Source organism: Sinohyriopsis cumingii, chromosome 13 (genome assembly GCF_028554795.1).
Source record: "Sinohyriopsis cumingii isolate HCF-2022 chromosome 13, ASM2855479v2, whole genome shotgun sequence".
NCBI classification, from domain to species: domain Eukaryota; kingdom Metazoa; phylum Mollusca; class Bivalvia; order Unionida; family Unionidae; genus Sinohyriopsis; species Sinohyriopsis cumingii.
In genome coordinates, this window is record NC_142973.1 from 2,828,561 (window position 1) to 2,852,084 (window position 23,524).

At 37.1% G+C, this 23,524-nt stretch overlaps 1 protein-coding gene across 5 annotated transcripts in view; it reads left to right on the plus strand.

The window, feature by feature from the left end:
- Window positions 1–23,524, plus strand: part of LOC149784853 (uncharacterized) — a 404,070-nt gene that overhangs the window by 59,681 nt on the left and 320,865 nt on the right. For all 5 annotated transcript variants that reach the window (XM_089978427.1, XM_089978423.1, XM_089978426.1 and 2 more), the window contains exons 7-11: window positions 1,155–1,262; window positions 4,904–5,144; window positions 6,059–6,165; window positions 12,131–12,267; window positions 22,094–23,015. In XM_089978427.1, the coding sequence (XP_089834553.1) occupies window positions 1,155–1,262; window positions 4,904–5,144; window positions 6,059–6,165; window positions 12,131–12,267; window positions 22,094–23,015 (1,515 nt within the window). The remainder of the gene's footprint in view (window positions 1–1,154; window positions 1,263–4,903; window positions 5,145–6,058; window positions 6,166–12,130; window positions 12,268–22,093; window positions 23,016–23,524) is intronic.

Genomic DNA, 23,524 nt, shown 5'->3' on the forward strand with positions numbered 1-23,524 from the left:
TCTTGGAGTTGTCGTAGGGAGAAGATCATGTCTGTTGTCGACCTGCCTGCTCTGAAGCTGCACTGAGATTCCGGGTACACACGGTCCGCCAGCAACTGCAGTCTGTTGAATATGATGCGGGCATACACTTTACCAACGATACTCAAGAGGGAGATCCCTCTGTAATTATTACAGTCACTGCGGTCGCCCTTGTTTTTGTAAAGGGTCACAATTGTGGCATCGCGCATGTCTTGGGGGACTACTCCTTCCTTCCAGCAGAGGCAAAGTAGCTCATGCAGTGGTTTAATCAATGTTGGTTTTCCACGTTTGATAGCTTCGGGCGGGATGCTGTCACTACCTGGTGCTTTGTCGTTTGGAAGGGAGTCGATTGCTTTGCTGAGCTCCTCTAAGGTTGGCACTTTGTTGAGCTCTTCCATGATGGGCAGATTCTTTATGCTGCTGAGGGCTGCATCAGTGACTGACGTTTCTTGGGAGTATAGCTCTGAGTAGTGCTCCACCCATCTGGCCATCTGTTGCCCACGGTCAGTGATCTTCTCTCCCATCAGAGATTTCAGGGGAGCGACCCCTTTCACTGTAGGGCCTAGAGCCTTCTTGATGCCACTGTACATACAGTAATCTCTCAAGTCAACAATACCCTACTAGTGCCCACAAAGCGGACTGTTAAACACGGGTTGACTGTATAATGTGTCATTCATTTTACTCATGTTGAAGGTTTTGAACTTCATTGGTGGGGTATGCATGTTTTACAAACAAATCTAGTTGAAATTCAGCTCAGATGAATTGTATCTGAATGAATTAGTCTATAAGCAAATCAAGCAAAGATTCTTAAGTGTAATAATTTATCTTCAGTGTAATAATTTATCTTTCAAATTTGTATTTCTTATACCCATGAATAGCATTTGGAAGTAGGAGATGGGGAATAACACTCTTTTGTCGTAAAATTTTAATGGCAGATGAACTGTAAAACCACCATTATTGTTATCATTTTCTCAAATAAATACCGTTATTGCATAGTTTAAATAAAGATAGAAGTAAAATGAGAGAAGACTTCTAAGTAAAAGAATAATGCATTGTCTCCTAAAAAAAAATGATGCATTCCAAGAAAAAAACAACCTGTTTTTCTAATTCTAAAATGGTCTTTTTGATTATTGCAGGTGTCGATGTGGAAGCAAAGGACAGTAACGGAATGACAGCACTTGATCTAATTAGTGCTCATCAGTCAGCTGAGAAGTCTTATACAGATATCAGAGAGGCTATAATAGGTCTTGTGTCTTTTTCTAGTGTGATGCTTATTTTATTATACTTCTACCTCATTATGACCACTCAGTGGCCTAAGTGGTTAGAGCATCCATCTTGGATGTGGTAGGTCCTGGATTCAAACCCCAGCCAAGTCATACCAAATACTTATAATAAATGGTACAAACAACTGCCTTACTTAGCTCTCGGCATTAAGAGGTCAGTTTTAGAACTGGTTAGCCTGGTATCAGGATAATGTGATAAGGTTGGACATGATGCTACATGACTGTGGCATAATACCCCAGTGCTTGACATCACTATAAATGGGCACACTGCAGACATCGTAGCAATATGACTCAGATAGTTAAAGCTACATTAAAAATCCCAAAACACACACACCTTTACTTTATACTTGTGGGGAGGGGATAATATTACTTGTGTCTATTGATCCAGTCCATACTTAAGTTGTTATCTGCTTTCCATTCTGATCTTGCCTGGACAAGCATTAGCCAGTGCAATCCATCTCAAGCAGTGACATCTAGTGTTAAAGTTTTGTCTTTATAATTTTTGTTAATCTTTAAGATGTATTCAGAGTGATGCTTCATTGCATAAGCACAGGTTAGACATTGGCCTTTTTTACTTACATGGTTCATCTGGTGTTCACTATAGATGTTCAGTCTGTAATTCTGCATTGCACACCTAAAATTTCTGTATCAAACACCCAACCTGGAACTATTTTTGCAAGTTAAAATATTAGAATATACTCCACTTATAAAATATCTTATTGATTTTTTGCTTTAAATTTTAAATAATACAGAAATGCCAACACCATTTGTAATGTAAGAAATGCAGTTATATTTGGTAAAAATGGCCGCTTTTGACACTGGGAATAATGGGAGAATACCAGGAGTAGCAAAAGGCAATTTAGGTACATTTCACTATGTCTTGGCTATTAAATTAGAGTTCATTGAGATGGACAACAGTATTTTGGATGACAAAATGTTTGACAAAGAGTTCTCAGATAAAGCTAGGGAGAGAGAGATATATTTGGATTTTTAACATAGCTTTAACAATTTTTCCTGTCATATCACTATGATGTCTGCAGTGTGGCAGTTTATAGTGATGTCTAGCACTGGGGCATCATGCTGTGGCATGTAGCATCATGTCCCACCCAGTCACATCCTGACACCAGGCCGACCAGTCCTAATACTAACCTCTTAATGCTGAGCACCAAGTGAGGCAGCTGCTTGTGCTATTTTTATAAGTCTTTGGTATGACTTGGTTGGGGTTCGAAACTGCGATCTCCTACATCCATGGTGGATGCTTTAACCACTTAGGCCACCAGAGTGATCAACATCATGAAAGATCTCAAGAGAGAGAGATCAAAAGTGTGATCAAGAGAGAGAGAGAGTGAGACATAGATTAATTTGTACATAGGAGTCATGTCAGCATTCAAGACATGATTAGAATGCTCTACTTTTAGACAAAACTTTACCCATATTTAATTCCCATGAGACCTTCCACAATGCAAGTCATTTAAACTACCCAACATAGCTAAAATAAATTTAAGTTTCAGAGTTTCAAAAATATGTGTGCTGAATTGTATTTTTTAGGAGCCAGATTAAGTGGAGGGACTTAGAATTTTTTTATTAAATTACAGAGGATTCAATTTTGTTTAGTAAATCTGTGGGTAAAATTGACAAACATTCGCAACATAAAGGTAAACATTTCACAGAGAGTAGCAGCTGTTTTGATTGTGATTTGGATTTTTGGATTTTTTTTCAGTCATATCGCTACGATGTCTGCAGTGTGGCAGTTTATAGTGATGTCTAGCACTGGGGCATCATGCCACAGACATGTAGCACGATGTGCCACCCAGTCACATTATACTGACACTAGGCCGACCAGTCCTAACACTAACCTCTTAATGCTGAGCGCCAAGCGAGGCAGCTGTTAGTACCATTTTTGTAAGTCTTTGGTATGACTCGGCCGCTGATCGAACCCACGATCTGTTGTGTACAGTGTTAGTAAAATCACTTGGGGACAATGAAGGAAATGTGCGTTTTCATTTTAAATTATTGCTACTGTTCAAGTTGAAAATAAAAAGAAGAAAACATATTAATACTACATTATTGTTTATAATTCTCTTGTTTAAATATGTCCAAATAAATATTAAAATTCTGCATGTTAGAAAGAGACAGACTCTTTGATTTCTCAATTCAGGGGCCCCGAGTGGCCAAGTGGTCTAAAGCGCTCTCCGTTACAGATCACTGCCATCTCACCTCTGTCTGTGTAGGTTCGAGTCTCGGATTCGGCTAATGTGGGTATGTGAGAAAGCCTGCCAGTAGCTACTCGTGGGTCGGTGGTTCTTTCCTTGGTTTTCCCGGGTTCTTCCTCACCATTAATACTGGCCGCCATGTATAGCCTATCGTGTGCTGGAAAATGGCGTTAAACCCTACAACAACAACAATTACAACAATTTATCAATTCTGTGCTTAAATTATCAATGATTTCTTGAATTAATTGAAAATAAAAATAGATTGTTTGAATGTACTATAAATGAATGAGCTTTCTGTACAAACTTGAATGTATTTAATTACTGTTGGTCTGTAAAATTTGACCTGAAATTTGCTTGAAGTAGAGTGTAAGAGAAGGGGTCATTTCGAAAGGGGTCACTTCCTAGTCCAAAACCTGTTCCAGCTGAGAAGTAAGGAGAAATTCACTTGCCTTTGACTGCAGATTAAATCCATTCACATTGCCCATACAACATCATTTAAGATTCAAAGCTAAAGAGTAAATCCATATTTAAAATGCCGACACACCAATGATACATCTCTACAGTTTATGTAAGCTTAGACACATACATGTACATGTTGAGGATTGTACCCTATCTTACAGTTTATGTAAGCTTAGACACATACATGTACGTGTTGAGCATTGTACACTATCTTACACTGTTAAATACATGTACATGTTGAGGATTGTACACTGTCTTACAGTTTATGTAGGCTTAGACACATACGCGTACATGTTGAGGATTGTACACTATCTTTCATAAAACATGAAATGCCAAAAAAATTTAAAAGTATAGATTACAGTTTTTTAAAAGATATGTAATAAAAACAAAACAACATAAGTGTTTTTGTCTTGGGAATACAGAAAACACCAAATATTTCATTTACACTTTGTAACCTCATAATGGATAGATTCAGAAAAAAACAATGGTATAAAATTGATATTTGAACACTTTAAGTTTGGTTTGATTTACAATTTATTGTTGTTGCTGTTGTGATAGAGTTATTGCCTCTGATCACCATCAACTTTGTACTAACTGACCCATTTTCTGGTTCTTCGTAAATTCTGAACAGGATGGATTGAGATGAATTCAAAAGTAAGTTTTATTTCTGTAATTTTGAAATTGTGTTTAATTTTATATTATTTACCTTTTTGTTACTGTAAAAAAGGTTAAGAAACCTTGTAACGTGGCTTTACTGAGAGATGGGGTATGACAAGAGAAATCTTACCAACTTCTGCCGAATCATTTTTAAAATACAATTTGGACATGTCCAATAAACAATGATACTTTTATATATAATTCATTATATGATAGAAATGCATAATTATGAGAAAATTTTTTGCAAAATGCAAATCTTTTTTTTCTCCCCAGATCATATGAATAAGAAGCAGAAACTAGCACAAGATGAACCTCCACCACCTCCTCCTCCAAGTTCCCAAGAGACACTGACCCCCACCAAACCAGCACCAAAGCCAAAGCCACGCAATTCCTTGGCTATGTCAAAAGTTACCTCCCCTGTGACTTCCCCAGTAGTACAGACTGCGCCATTGCTTGAGGAGCCTCACTATGCCATGGTAGAAAAGGATAGGCATCATGAAGAAGGGACTGATCGGTTAGTTCTTATGCAAAGTCCTACGGTGCAAGGGACTTTTTTGTTATTTTGTGCAACATTTATTTTGGCCTCATGATGCATGAACTTAGCTTGCACTGCAGGCTGTCATTCCAAAGTCACTCAAAGCCTGTTTCTTTTACCAAGTAAAATTTGGCTTCTAGTCTTTGACAATAATAATAGCTTCTGAAGAAGAATTTTAGCATAAAGATTTATCTAAGTACAAAAACTACATTAATCTTTGGTTTTGAAAATTGTCTTACAGTATCTCTACTTTGTTCTGTTTTTATTGTGTTATGTTATGCCCTGTCACAATAGGTATGTAGGTAGGTAGGTAAAATGGATGGATAGATAGATGAAATGCAGGTTAAAGATATGTGAGCACAATATGCCAATTGAAAAATCAGATTTTAATTTTTTTTAAAATTTAAAGTTGCATAACTTGAAGTAGAAAAATTGCATTACCCCAACCTCACCTCCCTGTATTAGAAAATGGGCTAACATTTCATTGTCAACATAACTCTGGTCTGAACTTAATTTTTGCACAGACAGTTAATGGCTGTGGAGACTACTAAAGTAAAGATTTGTACAGGTGAGTTAATGGCTGTGGAGACTACTAAAGTAAAGATTTGTACAGGTGAGTTAATGGCTGTGGAGACTACTAAAGTAAAGATTTGTGCAGGTGAGTTAATGGCTGTGGAGACTACTAAAGTAAAGATTTGTACAGGTGAGTTAATGGCTGTGGAGGCTACTAAAGTAAAGACTTGTACAGGTGAGTTAATGGCTGTGGAGACTACTAAGTAAAAATTTGTACAGGTGAGTTAATGGCTGTGGAGACTACTAAGGTAAAGATTTGTACAGGTGAGTTACATAATCAGTAACTACACTTTTTCTTTTCATGTTTTCTTTTTTTATAGACCCCAGATAAAGAGTTCAGTGTCCATTGATGAGCCCCCTCCTTTGCCCCCTAGGGGTATAACAGTAGTCAGCACAGACAGCCCACCACCTGCTAGCAGGAGAAATGGTGAGTGGGACCATTAAAATACCTAGTTGCATTTTTCATATTATCTTTTGATTTGATTAAAATATAACAAAATTTGTTCTTTCATCATAGGATGTGCTTGTATTGGTATCAATAATAGTAGTGATATCATCATCAGCATTAGTGGTAGCAACACCGATGCCAACTACAGGATAGTATTATTAGTATAGAATTTGTGGCAATGCAAGTAGTAATACTGTATATACTCACTTATAAGACAACTCCAACTGCAAACTGCATGGACCCAGATCTGCCGTCACGTAATGCACCGGCAGATCTGGATCTGTGCAGTTTGTTTGGAGTAATCAGTAAAACAAATAACATAAGACCCTGATCTGCAGTCCTATTATGCTATGGCAGATTGGGATCTTTGTTATTTGCAGTTTTACTCAACTTATAAGCGAGTATATAGATGGTAGTAATGTTGGCTGTTGGTTTATTAGGATCAGGTACAGAAGTAATCTCTGTCTGTCTGGCCATCATTTCTTGTCCTCCATCCGTTTGTGTTTCAGTCTGTCTGTAACTCTATCTCCTTAGAAACTCCTGGGTGAAATTCACCAGACTTGGTACATGACTTATCAATGTGGTATCTTAGAAACTCCTGGGTGGAAATTCACCAGGCTTGGTACCTGACTTATCAGTGTGGTATCTTAGAAACTCCTGGGTGGAAATTCACCAGGCTTGGTACATGACTTATCAATGTGGTATCTATGTGCAAAAGAGCTATTTGTGTTTTACTTCCTCTCTTGAGCCCCTCGTGATAGGGTCAAAAGGTCAGATGTGCAAAATTTCAGTTGCAGGATATTTGTTAATATTTTTTTTATACCAAATTTCATATATGCAGTCATAAGAGAAAGACTCGTATGTAATGGAATTTGGGTTATGACTGGGACACAGTCCCTGGGGTGGAGTGGAACATGGGAAGGTGTTGTCAAACAGAGGCTTAACAATTATACTTTTTCTTCTTCAAATGCATTAACTAGTAACATTTTGAGTATGACTACTACCTTACAAATAATAGCAATAAAATTGTAAAATAATTTCTGCCAGCTTTGGTGGGAGTCAGGTAAGAGTGATTTCCCCTCCAAGGGACAGGATTCTGTCCATACTGCAGCAGCTACTTTTGTTTGTGCTTGAAAGTATGCTCTTTTGGACATATCACAAAAGTGTGTCCTTTATGTGTCTTTTTAATGTGTGGAGTGATTCTAAATTTTCAAATAAACGTAAATGTACTCCAGGAATTTGTTTGTATATTTAACTCTAAATTCCATTTGAGATCAAGAATTCACACTTTATTGGTCTGACTTTGTCTATCAAGATTTATGTCAGTGCCATTTGTATTACATGCCTTACAGGCTAAATTAATTTCATTTTTGTACTCGACCAAGTGCCATCTATGCTCGCTTATAAGACAAGCCCAACTGCAAACTGCATAGATCCAGATTTGCCATCACATAATGCACCAGCAGATCTGGTCCTGTGCAGTTTTTTTTAGGAGTAATCAGTAGAACAAACAACATAGACCCTGATCTGCAGGCACATTATGCTATGGCAGATCAGGATCTCTGTTGTTTGCAGTTTTACTCGACTTATAAGTGAGTACATAGAGTATATGAATTTTGTTAATTGTCTGGTACTACATTGTGCAAGGTGGTTTATGTAATGTTTAGGGCAGTAATGATTACACTGATAACCATTGATGGTTTAAGTGTAGCAATATCTTTTAGGAAAGCTAGTAAGTGGTTAACCAGGCACTGTACTGACACACACATAAAGCTAGTAAGTGGTTAACCAGCACTGCACTAACACACACATACATGCCACATTAGGAAAGCTAGTAAGTGGTTAACCAGCACTGCACTAACACACACATACATGCCTCATTAGGAAAGCTAGTATGTGGCTAACCAACATTGTACTAACACACACATAAAGCTAGTAAGTGGTTAACCAGCACTGTACTAACACACACATACATGCCTCATTAGGAAAGCTAGTAAGTGGTTAACCAGCACTGTACTAACACACACATACATGCCTCATTAGGAAAGCTAGTAAGTGGTTAACCAGTACTGCACTAACACACACATACATGCCTCATTAGGAAAGCTAGTATGTGGCTAACCAACATTGTACTAACACACACATAAAGCTAGTAAGTGGTTAACCAGCACTGCACTAACACACACATACATGCCACATTAGGAAAGCTAGTAAGTGGTTAACCAGCACTGCACTAACACACACATACATGCCTCATTAGGAAAGCTAGTAAGTGGTTAACCAACACTGTACTAACACACACATAAAGCTAGTAAGTGGTTAACCAGCACTGCACTAACACACACATACATGCCTCATTAGGAAAGCTAGTAAGTGGTTAACCAACATTGTACTAACACACACATAAAGCTAGTAAGTGGTTAACCAGCACTGCACTAACACACACATACATGCCTCATTAGGAAAGCTAGTAAGTGGTTAACCAGCACTGTACTAACACACACATACATGCCTCATTAGGAAAGCTAGTATGTGGTTAACCAACACTGTACTAACACACACATAAAGCAAGTAAGTGGTTAACCAGCACTGTACTAACACACATACATGCCTCATTAGGAAAGCTATTAAGTGGTTAACCAGCACTGTACTAACACATACATGCCTCATTAGGAAAGCTAGTAAGTGGTTAACCAACACTGTACTAGCAGACACATGCCTTGTAGCACCAAAACATATTTTGCAAGCTGAGAAAAATGTATAACAAATTGAAAATATGAATATTCTTTCTCACTACAATCCTTTTTGTCCAAAAAAAGCTCTAAATGTGAAATGAAGCATCGTAACACATCTGTCCATATGCTGCTCACTACAATACTTGTGCTATACTCTTCCATGCTAACACAGAATAATACTAATACAAAATACTTGTGCTATACTCTTCCGTGCTAACACAGAATAATACTAATACAAAATACTTGTGCTATACTCTTCTGTGCTAACACAGAATAATACTAATACAAAATACTTGTGCTATACTCTTCCATGCTAACACAGAATAATACTAATACAAAATACTTGTGCTATACTCTTCTGTGCTAACACAGAATAATACTAATACAAAATACTTGTAGTATACACTTCTGTGCTAACAAAGAATAATACTAATACAAAATACTTGTGCCATACTCTTCTGTGCTAACACAGAATGATACTAATACAAAATACTTGTGCCATACTCTTCTGTGCTAACACAAAATGATAATAATAGAAAATACTTGTGCCATACTCTTCTATGCTAACACAGAATGATACTAATAGAAAATACTTGTGCCATACTCTTCTATGCTAACACAAATGATACTAATACAAAATACTTGTGCCATACTCTTCTATGCTAACACAGAATGATACTGATAGAAAATACTTGTGCCATACTCTTCTATGCTAACACAGAATGATACTAATACAAAATACTTGTGCCATACTCTTCTATGCTAACACAGAATGATACTAATACAAAATACTTGTGCCATACTCTTCTATGCTAACACAGAATAATATTAATACAGTTGATAATTCAGGCATCTCACAGTTTTGCACCTCAATTTAGTGCTAGCAACATGCAAGTTCATGGCTTTAAACTTGGAGTGAGATGGCAGTTGGTCCAATTGATAATGTGTACTGTATGAATCTGACCTAAAATTAATGTTGGAATGTATTTGAAAAGCTTGTGCAAAAACAAGCAGGAAATACCATTATGTCAGCAAGCTTAATGCACAAGTTTCACTCGATTTTAGAAATTAGAAACTTTGTGCTGCTTCTTCCCTGTGCACACTTTGTAACAGGGGTGTTTCTGACTGCAGTCAGTATTGATTTGGTTAATATATTGTCCCATTACCTCCTATAAGTGCCTTCGGACTGCTCTACTCTGATTCTCATGGAAGCGCCTTTGGACGCCTCTTCCCGATTCACATGGAAGCAATTTTGGATACCTCTACACCATTCTCATGGAAGTGCCTTTTGATGCCTGCTGTAAACATCAGCCATTTTGAACCAGTTTTTGTAGTGCCACCTTCAGTGATAACCCCCTGTTAGATACTACATTCATTGATGTGAATGACCATTACATCAGATCATGTGGTGTCTGTTTAAGCTGTATTCATAATCTGCTATTTAAAGTAATTGGGTCTGATTCTCCACTCTCCAAAATGGAGGCTGCAGATTTGGTTCAGTACTTTCTGGAGTTTGACCGATTAGAATCGCAACTACGAAAGCTTCAATAACAAAGGCTTTTATACTTTATCAAATTCAGACGGTTTAGTGATGTAGATGTAGAACTGGTAAATCTTGAATATGAGAAATGGCAGCTACAGTTGGTCACATGGCTTCACTGGCTTCATGGTGAACAAGTTCTCAAGATTTTAAAGCACATAAAAATTCTTCCGTGAAAAATAATTATACAACTGTAATGATCAGATTTTATTCTTGAATCTTTCTACACATAATAGATGTGTACGAAAAATGTAAAATGGTTCAAATGATGTATGTAAAATATACAACACTGCTATAGCAGTTAACAGGCTGGCCTATGTGTATAGAGTCAGATAGGTAACAGGTGCTCTATTTATAGCGTACTGCACTGTGCAACTTTGATGCATGTATATCAACTGCGTACAAAGCCATACACTGTATAGGGTAAAAGAATTTACTGTTTCAACGCTAGTAATTTTATTAAACAGTGTGTTATAGTCATTAGCATCTTCTGTCAGTAAATATACCAGGTGCTTCACTGACTTTACTTGTATATGCTATCATTTTGCTCTGTGTGATTACTGGCGTTAACCCGATGGGCAGGACAAAATGTATTACTCATCCCAGCATCATGGAAACCAGCAATGACATGAATAATCAAATGGTATTTACCTATCAAAACTGGACTTTGTCATCGGAGGTGGATCAACTTATTGGGGTGGACTAAGTGAAACAAGCGAGGCTCTTTTTGGGGATGTCCTGCATGAAAAGGAGTTTGGAGCTTCAGTCATAGATAGGATCACAACAGCTTAAATGCCCACGATTTTGAAGGCATACAAGGGGAATGGCCAAGTTTTCATTGACTTTTGTCACATCACTCTCAGCCTCCAACATCAATGGGCCATGTCCAGAGATATCTGTGGCTTTTATAGTCATTGTCTCTCTCAAGACTTAAATGCTGCTTCACATGCATTGGGAGACTGGAGATTGGGCCTTTTCCAGAGTAAGAGGAATATAACTTCCTCCATCTTTTTACCTATTATGCTAATGAATTATGATGGTGTAATGTATTTGAGGAAGAAACCAATTTTTGGAGTAAGATAAATTTCTTTGATAAGACTTATCAGATCATGATACAGATATCCTCCCTGAAGTTACATTATAAATCCTGAAGTTACATTACGAATCCTGAAGTTACATTATAAATCCTGAAGTTACATTATGAATCCTGAAGTTACAATACGAAGTCCTGAAGTTACATTATAAATCCTGTGGTTACATTATAAATCCAGTAGTTACATTATAAATCCTGAAGTTACATTATGAATCCTGAAGTTACATTATAAATCCTGTCAGAGCTTGCCTATCCACCACAGTGATGGTTGAAGTATATAGTTTAGTGCCAATTCCCTGTAAGGGGAGATCACTTTTGTCTGACTCATACTTTGGTAGGCAGATAAATTTTGCCCTTTTTGAGATAATGTTCAGCTGGGGGGGGGGCTGGACTTCTGAGGCCGTAATCATGCAACATAAGTATTATGACTGGCAACTATTCTCAAAGAAACCTTTTACTCCAAAACTTTGTTTCAAATTAGGAAATCTATAATAATCCACTGGATTTGTGATGACACACTTAAATTTGATGTTGTCATTGTTGCAATCTTTTCACTAACACCTTATCTTCTGTCAGATTCAACAGGATCTCCAGAGAGGATTGCTATACCACCATCATTCCCACCAACTGAATACCTCAAAATGGATGGGAAGACCCAGTCAGTTTTTGGGGAACTCTATTCCAAATCACCTGAAACACTCAAGAGAACACCGGTGAGTGATGTAGATTTGAATTAATACAATGGCCATCTTTAAACTGACCAATCATCCAAGGGTTTGACTTTTAAGTCTGTTCACTTCTCAGTAGCAAGTAGTTTTTCAAGGAACAAGTAGTTTTTCCAATTGGACAAGCAGTTTTGTCAAGGAACTGGTAGTTTTTCCAATTGGACAAGCAGTTTTGTCAAGGAATTAGTAGTTTTTCCAATTGGACAAGCAGTTTTGTCAAGGAATTAGTAGTTTTTCCAATTGGACAAGAAGTTTTGTCAAGTAACTAGTAGTTTTTCCAATTGGACAAGCAGTTTTGTCAAGGAACTAGTAGTTTTTCCAATTGGACAAGTAGTTTTGGCAAGGAACAAGTCTTTCCAGTTGGACAAATAGTTTTGGCAAGGAACAAATAGTTTTTCCAGTTGGACAAGTAGTTTTGGCAAGGAACAAGTAGTTTTTCGAATTAGACACGTAGTTTTGAAAGAAGTTCATAGTTTTTCAAATTGGACAAGTAGTTTTATCAAGAAACTAGTAGTTTTTTTTCCATCTGGACAAGTAGCTTTTAAAACTGTTGTATCAGCAATGTCAGATCATATTAAGTAAATGACATGATCTGAAATTTCTTAAGCATGAGCAAAATAACCTGGTTACTGGACATACATGCTTTTGGTTCTCAAATAATAGAAACAAGAAAACTTTAAATAGAATTCATTTTATTTTCTATTATTTCTAATTGACAAATGTTAAACAAAACACATCTTACAGGTGGTTTTGAAGAGTGACAAGTACTTTACAAGAGCCACTTGTCATTGGGACATACACTTAACAATCTTTACTAGCATATTTTACCTGGAAATTACCTGTGCCATTGAAGGTTTGTATATTTAAGTTGATGTCTTAATTCCAGTGTGATTACAAAACATGCTGCTATTAGAAAGGCTTTTTAATGACAAGGGAAAGATTAATCTGTCCTCTTGGTATTGGTACTGGATACTGTCACAAGGAAGCTTGTTGAGCAAGAGTGACCATGTGATATACTAATTACACATCAAATGTCCAACAGATGTCAATTACATGACTGATTTTTGGAGTGACCAGAACAGGAACAATCAGTTCAATATTTGACTTCTGACCTGCACATCTCTCAAATATGGATTATTTCTTAATGGATAGCTACCATACATACTTGCTTATAAGTCGAGTCCAGCTGCAAACAACATAGACCCAAATGTGCCATTGCATGATGCACCTGCATATCAGGTTCTTTATTGTTTGTTTTACTGATTACTCCTAACAAACTGAAAGACCCAGATATTCCAATGTATTATATGATGGCAGATCTGGGTCTGTGCAGTTTGCAGTTGGACTGGATATAGAAATTAGTATAAATCAGGAGTCTCAAACACATGGCCCATGGATCCAAGGAGTTTAATTCCTGCAGCCCACAATGGCATGGAATTAGTAATATAATTATGCAGTTTTTTTCTTCACAACTGTAGCCCTCGGGCCAACATACTAGTCCTCATGTGACCCTCGTGGTGATTTGAGTTTGAGATCCCTGGTATAGAGGTAATTTGCCAGCCATGAAATTTTAAGAGTGTTACCCTTGTCCATCCATACACCTGCCAACCCTTGTGATTTGACCCTAAGTCTTTCCAAAATAACCCTTATATTACATACTTAAGGAATAGAAGTCAAAATTATGAAAATACAATCCTTGGGATAAATTCCAGATACTGGCTTGTCCATGTTTTATCCAGATTCAGGTTTCATATTAGATTCAGTGGACTTAGTCAAGAAACCAGTCTAACTTTACAAATATACCTCTGAAGCTTTAAACCGCCCATATTTTTCATGCAAAGTAACTGCATTATCAAGCTGTTGGATATATACCATTTTCTAGAAATAGCATCTAATGAACAAACAAACTTTGAAGATGAAAAAGAATAAAAAGGCTCAAACAGTCAGTACATAAATACAAAAGTAATATTCAGATTCTTTGGGTAAATAAGCAGGAAAAGCAACATTTATGTTAATTGGACATCTCGTGGCAGGAGAGATGATAGATGTTGCCAAGTGAAATTCAGAATAAACCTGAAGATTATGTCAAGTTAAGAGAAGCCTTTGAGCTCCATGGGGAACCTAAGTTTATGAAAATGTACTGGAGGTAATTAAGGTCTAAGTGTACTTTACAAACTGTACTGGAGGTAATTAAGGTCCAAGTGTACTCTACAAACTGTACTGGAGGTAATTAAGGTCCAAGTGTACTTTACAAACCATACCAGAGGTAATTAAGGTCCAAGTGTACTTTACAAACTGTACCAGAGGTAATTAAGGTCCAAGTGTACTTTACAAACTGTACTGGAGGTAATTAAGGTCTAAATGTATTTACAGACTGTAAAAGAGGTAATTAAGGTCTAAGTGTACTCTACAAACTGTACTGGAGGTAATTAAGGTCTAAGTGTACTCTACAAACTGTACTGGAGATAATTAAGGTCTAAGTGTACTCTACAAACTGTACTGGAGGTAATTAAGGTCTAAGTGTACTTTACAAACCATACCAGAGGTAATTAAGGTCCAAGTGTACTTTACAAACCATACCAGAGGTAATTAAGGTCCAAGTGTACTTTACAAACTGTACTGGAGGAAATTAAGGTCTAAGTGTATTTACAAACTGTACTGGAGGTAATTAAGGTCCAAGTGTACTTTACAAACTGTACTGGAGGTAATTAAGGTCCAAGTGTACTTTACAAACTGTACTGGAGGAAATTAAGGTCCAGGTATACTTTACAAACCGTACCAGAGGTAATTAAGGTATAAGTGTACTTTACAAACTGTAATGGAGGTAATTAAGGTCCAAGTTCACTTTAGAACTGTACTGGAGGAAATTAAGGTCTAAGTGTACTTTAGTTGAACATCATGTTTGCCTTCATTTCATCGACCTCAGATAGTCTTCTGAACTTTTTTAATTTTTTCCAAGTCAACAATAGCAGTACATGATATTGTGTTATATCTTAATGAAAAATGTTCCACCTTGCAGAAAAATATTGACTGCCTTACTGAAAAAGTCTTGTTAGTTTTATGTCTTATTTATGCATGACACCTGCTTAAGTTTTGCACTTGGATTAAGAAATTTCATTGCTAAAAAAAAGGGGAATAATATTTCACAAGGTTTAAAATTAACAGTCGGATTTATATTATATTCTCACTCATTGAATTGATCAAGGATGGGATAATCTTAATCTTCCTTTGTAATACAGGATGCTGAGATGACAAGAAATCAAGTAATTGCTCTGTAATGAGAAAAATGTCTACTATTCGCCCCCCCTTGTGTCGTCAAAACTGAGTTACTCCAGAGTAAAGATCCAGCTTCCACAGAACACAGAATGTCAGAATGAAAGAAAATTTTTGTGGATATTTTGGATTTTAATTGATTATTGGAATACTGATGCAGTTATCATTTTCATAAAGACAAAAAGTTTGAAGGGCATTTGAGGTTATGGAAACTAGAGCACTGGATCTATCTGACTTTTGAATGGTTAAAACATTTTTGATTGGTTAAAACTTGATATCATGTCATCAAAACCTTTCAGGTTATGCCTGAGAGAATGCAGCTATCATAGTCACTGGTCAAACTGGAAAGGAAAATTTTATTTTTTAACATCATAAAATTTAAAAAGTCTAAAAAACTGATTTAACCCATTCACCACACATCTGGTGGGTGGGTAGGGGAAAGATCATATTGAGAAGATTCTTTGCTGATATTTGTCAGGAGGAAAAACTAAATGCATGAGAGTTCAGGTGTTACTATGTTCAGATGAGGTATATTACTTATGAGGTGTTACATACACAGTTATAATACCTGTCAGGTGTTACATACACAGTTATAATACCTGTCAGATGTTACATACACATTTATAATACCTATGAGGTTTGACATATATGGGTATATTACTTATCAGGTGTTACATATACAGGTATATTACCTATCAGGTCTTAAATGTACAGTTATATTACCTATCAGGTGTTACATAATACAAGTACATTACCAACCTTTTTCAGAGTTGATATGTTGAAAGTGAAAAGTCTGTCTGCAGTTATAATTACTTTCATATGTAACACAAAATGTCCTGTCACAGTTTTTGCCTGTTTTGGGGGAATACCAGCCTTTCAGTTCTATCAATTCAATGAGTGTATATGTGTGTGATTTGGATTTTTAACCTAGCTTTAAAAACATTTCAGTCATATTGCTATGATGTCTGGAGTGTGGCAGTTTATAGTGATATCTAGCACTGGGGTATCATGCTGCAGAGATGTAACATGATGTCCCACCCAGTCACATTATCCTGACACCAGGCTGACCAGTCCTAACACTAACCTCTTAATGCTGAGCGCCAAGCGAGGCAGCTGTTAGTACCATTTTTGTAAGTCTTTGGTATGATTCAGCCAGGGATCGAACCCACGACCTCCCGCATCCAAGGCGGATGCTCTAACCACTAGACCACCAGGGTGGTCATCAATTCACTGACAGTTTTACAAGAAACACTGACATGTGATAGAACAAGTGTAGAATTTCCTCATTATAATGGGGGCCCTGAGTGGCTGAGTGATCTCAGCTCATCTTGCATGGGTATGTGAGAAAGCTTTCTGTGAGTCAGGGGTTTTTCCCAGGGTCTTTTCTGGTTATTCCTCCACTAAATACACTGGCCTCCATGTATTGCCAGCCTATCATGTGCTGAAAAATGGCATTAAAAGGAGAACCTCATTATAATACTGTCTTTGGAAGCCATAGATTGTACTGCCATGTAATAAGGCTGTTCACAGTCTTTGGATACCATAGATTGTACTGCCATGTAATAAGGCTGTTCACATTTCATTATCACTGACTTGGAATCAATCTCTTTGTCAAGCCAGTCTCTATGCCAGCTGGCAACACCTAGGTATATGGAACTTAAATGGAATCTGGTTAGTGGATCCATCAGTTTTGCTGCATGGACCAACCAAGCTATCTCTCCAAGCTGACAATATCAAGCAGAGAGCAAGACCACTGGAGAGTCCATATTCAAACCAATCAGTTAATATACTTAACTGGCATTTTATACTGGCAAGACAAACCATAGCACTTGCCCAGTGCAACAGCCAGCTCAAATCTGTATGCCTTATCCTTTGGGGAGATATAAAACTGTATACTACCCACCCTCATTGTATGGAATCTAGTTTTAAATCAGCCATGATGCAAATCTCTGCCAATTACAGTGTGCTCTGTTTGGTGGAACCCGGCCTAAAAAGCTATGGCTTTAGTGGATTTGGAAGATAAAAATAGTCACACTTCCATCTTCTTGTGCAGTCAGTGTAGGTGAAAAAAAATCTGACTGAAAGGCTGTCTGTTACAACTCTATGGTCACAAACCATGTAACAGAAAAAAGCAAAGCAAACAAGTTTTGTAAAACTTAACAAACAATTTAATTACTAAAGTTATAAATGAAAATGCAAAAGGAACATACAGTATTATGAAATGAATCCAAACTAATCCTTATAAAGGTCAATGAAAGTCCTAAATGAACAAAAAGTTCCTTATAAATTTCAAAACCGGAAATATACTGGTCTTCCAAGGACCATAAAAGCATTGACCAGAATTCCTTCAAATAATTTATAACAGTTGCAGAATAAAATTATAGTCCAAATAATGAGTACTTTCTATTTCTACTGAATAGTCCAAACAAGTGTTTTTCCTCTCAAATAATATCTAAGTACAGCATAAAACAATGTCTGCAGATTTAGAACAGGAACACAAGAAATGAGGATGACTCCGAAATTGGAACGAAACTGATTGCTCAGATCTCTCTTTATATACTGCACTGTCTGTTGCAACTTTATCTTGCCATAGACCCCACATGACAGACTACACTATTAATTTTGTGTCAAATTGGCCTGTTCATGTGATCTAGCCCAACCAATGGAAAGCTACAGAATTATTCTAGAAATGTCAAAACCCCATCAGCCACTGAGAAATTAAGCCATTAGTATCATTTAAGTCTTATTATTAAGATTGTTATTAATAATTGTCAACACATACATAGACATATTTATAGATCTTATGTAACTACTATGCTCTTAAGGTATTCAAGTCACATATGCAAAATTTAACTAAGGATATTTTATGCGATTTATAGACATGAATAAAAATTATACTGATTAGATAAAATCATGTACCAGGAGTCACAACAACAAAAAAACATATACATAACCACTGTCTGACAGATAAAATACATGATCCAGGCAATTCTAGGCTTTCTTTTAAGAAGCCAGCTATCGTCATCACTATTTCTATGCTGGTATTGCATACAATTACCAATGCTCAGCATTGAGTTGCTATCTTTGGACAAGCACATTACAGCATAACCATATTTGTGTGAAACATGATTGCTACCATCTCAATGCTAGATTTGAAGCTGCTAGCAATTATTTGACTGACTGGCCAAAAAAGCAGGTCATGCTCAAGTGTGGGTATCCATGGCCCACATTACCAAGGTAATTAACAGGATTGTGCATCACACAATAGCAAATGCACTAATGGGTTCAGCAAACTTGGATCTCCTGAGATGATATGCCTACCTGCTTTCATCCACCTTTAAGCCATCTCTTGCCCAGTTTCACCATGGTCAGTGGCAAATAGATAGGGGGTCCATCTCTTGGCACATTTTGCTATGGTCATTGGCAAATGAATAGGGAGCCCATCACTTAGCCCATTTTACCATGGTCAGTGGCACATTGATGCGAGCCCATCTCTTGGCCCAGTTTCACCATGGGCAGTGGCAAAGGTGGCAAGAAGACTTACATCTCCATATTAACATTCTAGGAATAAAGGTCATAGTTTGTTTGTTTGTTTGTTGTAGTGTTTAATGTCATTTTACAGCACAAGATATGATACATATGGCAGCCAGTATTAATGGTGGAGGAAGAACCTGGGAAAACCCCGGAAAGAACCACCAACCCACAAGAAGCTACTGGCAAGCTTTCTTACATACCCACATAGGCCGAACCCAAGACTTGAACCCACGCAGACAGAGGTGAGATGGCAGTGATCTGTAATGGTGAGCGCTTTAGACCACTCAGTCACTAGGAATGGTCATAGTAAATGCCTTTCATTTCTGGAAGGACCATAAAAAGATAGTCATAATTATGACAGTTCTTTGGTGTTAGCCTACCTCCTCAAATGGAAGTAGGTAGGGGGAAGTGGCAATATCACTAAATCTATGTCTTCTGGTTTGGGATTTTCTCTTATAGTGTACAGAGAAGAATAAACATGTAACAGCCCAGATCAGACATTTCATGTACAGCTGAGTATCATGACTAATTCATTCCCAAGAGGGGGCCAGACCTTTGATACAGAGTGGTATGCCTACCCAGTGAGCTTTCTTTGGATTTGTCCATGTTGGGTCCACCTGATCTGTTCTCAGTAAGATGAAATCAGAAACTGCCCACCTTCATCTCACAAGTTCAGACCCAGAGGCATGGGACATTGACATTTATGCACTGTCTATCAGTGGTTTGGGGCTATACCTTATTTTGTATGTTGAAGTTTTCCAAGAATAATTGAGATGGTCTCGATACTCAAAAGTTAAAAAAACAGAAGAAACACACTTCTTGTGGACTTCTACAAAATCCTTGCAGCTACTAAAGCATCAGTTCTTTCTTGGGACTCTTGTTTTGAATGGAATGCATCACATTTACTCTAAGTGATAAGAATCATGCCATGAGAAGATTTAGACTCCTCTGCTCCATCTTAGACTCCTATATAGTCCTTAATGTGTACCAGTCAAAAATATGTTTCAGGATTGTACAGCTGTACTTTGATTTGATTTAGGATTATAAGCTGTACTTTGATTTGATTCAGGACTGTACAGCTGTACTTTGATTCAGGATTGTACAGCTGTACTTTGATTTGATTCAGGATTGCTGAACTGTACTTTGATTTGAGTCAGGATTGTATAACTGTACTTTGATTTGAGTCAGGATTGAACAGCTGTACTTTGATTCAGGATCGTACAGCTATACTTTGATTTGAGTCAGAATTGTACAGCTGTACTTTGATTTGATTCAGGATTGTACAGCTATACTTTGATTTGAGTCAGGATTGAACAACTGTACTTTGATTTGATTCAGGATTGTTGAACTGTACTTTGATTCAGGATTGTTGAACTGTACTTTGATTTGATTCAGGATTGTACAACTGTACTTTGATTTGAACCATACCTTGGAAAACATTTTGTACATGCTTTATTCCTTTCAAGAAAAAAAAACATATTTCCTGAATGACTGCTGAAGAGGGTTACATTGACATTGATGTATAAAGTGTGATCTTCTTTTAGACACACATGTAAAAATGGGATCCTGTAGACACTCATGTGTATCCACATCTCTTATGTTGACACTGATGTTCACAGTGGGACCTTATAGACACTCATGTATATCCACATCAATTATGTTGACATTGATGTTCACAGTGGGACCTTTTAGACATGTGTATATCCACATCCCTTATGTTGACATTGATGTTCACAGTGGGACCTTTTAGACATGTGTATATCCACATCTCTTATGCTGACATTGATGTTCACAGTGGGACCTTATAGACACTCATGTATATCCACATCTCTTATGTTGACATTGATGTTCACAGTGGGACCTTATAGACATGTGTATATCCACATCTCTTATGTTGACATTGATGTTTACAGTGGGACCTTATAGACACTCATGTATATCCACATCTCTTATGTTGACATTGATGTACACAGTGGGACCTTATAGACACTCATGTATATCCACATGTCTTATGCTGACATTGATGTTCACAGTGGGACCTTTTAGACACTCATGTATATCCACATCACTTATGTTGACATTGATGTTCACAGTGGGACCCTATAAACACTCATGCATATCCACATGTCTTATGTTGACATTGATGTTCACAGTGGGACCTTTTAGACGTGTATATCCACATCTCTTATGTTGGCATTGATGTTCACAGTGGGACCCTATAAACACTCTTGCATATCCACATCTCTTATGTTGACATTGATGTACACAGTGGGACGTTATAAACACTCATGTATATCCACATCTCTTATGCTGACATTGATGTACACAGTGGGACCTTATAGACACTTGTGTATATCCACATCTCTTATGTTGACATTGATGTACACAGTGGGACCTTATAAACACTCATGTATATCCACATCTCTTATGTTGGCATTGATGTTCACAGTGGGACCTTATAGACACTCATGTATATCCACATCTCTTATGTTGACATTGATGTACACAGTGGGACGTTATAAACACTCATGTATATCCACATCTCTTATGTTGACATTGATGTACACAGTGGGACGTTATAAACACTCATGTATATCCACATCTCTTATGCTGACATTGATGTACACAGTGGGACCTTATAGACACTTGTGTATATCCACATCTCTTATGTTGACATTGATGTTCACAGTGGGACCTTATGGACACTCATGTATATCCATTTTTCTTACTGTTGCATCTGCTAAATGGTCTAAACATACACTGCCCCAGAAAATGAAAGTAAAGTAGGGAAATTTTTAATTATTTCTTAAATTTAGTCTTATAGTATTCTTAATGGAATTATTCTTAAGGTATCAACATTTACCCAAAAATTCTTGGGGTGCTTTGAAAAACTTGCATTTTGGGTTCGCACTATAATGACCATATGGGATTTGGCAGAATTTGAAAAGCACTATAATGACCATATGGGATTTGGCAGAATTTGAAAAGCATTATTTTTTTTTTACAGACAACAATACAGAAACCACCTAGAACAAAAAAGTCTCCACGCCCACAACGTCCTTCAGAGGTACATACTCCCACAGGACCCATTACAGTAGATAGTACTGTTGCATCTACATCGGCAGCCACGCCAACTGAAGAAAGTAAATACATGGAAATAGGACATGTTGATGAAAATAAGTACATGGAAATTCCAAACATTCCTGACAAGATTGACAAACATTCCCAACCACAGAAAAGCGACTTGGTCCATCAAGGTGGAGATCTAGTACATAGCAAAAAGGAACTAAAGTCATTGCCATCTAATTTCAAAAATAGAGCTCTTCCACCAACACCATGCAAGGTTGAGGGGAAAAATGAAAACAAGGGAGATAACTCAATAACTACTGTTTCTACTGAACATTTAGCTAATGAAGAACGTGATTATATAGATATGAGCCCAGTCTCATCTGCTAGCTCCACTCCTCCCATTTCAGTGCATTCCACTCCATTAACTAGTGCAAATGATGATGACTATGGTTTGCTATTTCAAAAATATAAAAGAGAAAATTCTACAAAGAGTGATTCTGCAGGCACTAAAAAGGGCCTGCTTTCTAAAGAAACTTCAGTAGAAAGTGATTATGTGTTCCCCATGGAGAAACCAAATGATCCAAATGATGGTTCTTGCTCTCCTGATCCTTTGCAAAAGGAGGTAGAAAATTTTTATGAAACCACATGGATTGTGAATATGGAAGGAAAACAGAAAAAGGAAGAAGAGGAAGACGTTACATTAAAGAAAGAATCAGATCAGGATTCTTTGCAAAAGGAGGTAGATAATCTGTATGAAACTACATGGGACATGAAGAGAGAGGAAAAACAGAAGCAGCAAGAAGAGGAAGTCAGTACACTTCAGCAAGAACTTGATTCTGATGATTCAGATACAGTTTCTGGTATGACTTTCATTGCCTAAAAGTAACCCAGTTAGACAAAAGTACATGTATATGCTTATTTTGTGAACAGTCTTGACATTTACATCTTTATGGTCAAATAACCTAAATGAAAAATTCTTTATTTTAATATTCCTTTGAAAGCAGCTACATGTAGCTACATCAGTATCAGTCCACAATATTTCAAGCTGAATAATAACTATTACATACAGAGTTTCTTGGTTTCTCTTTCCAGTTCATAGAGGAGTCTTAACATGAATAGAATGCCTTTGATTTGGAATGCTTTGCAATTTTTTGAAGGTTTCAGAAAATGTTACTTTGATTCTTACTGGATCATGCTTTTGGTTTTGACTGGTTTGACATGTGCTTTTTTGTGTGACTAAGCTGTACTTGAATATGGCGAAATTTGCATGCTGTACAAGCACAGATTTTATATCCCCTCCCCAACTCTGTAGTGGAAGTCAAACTTTCTCTGCCTGATGATGCATCATTATTTTCAGCAGAAATGAGTG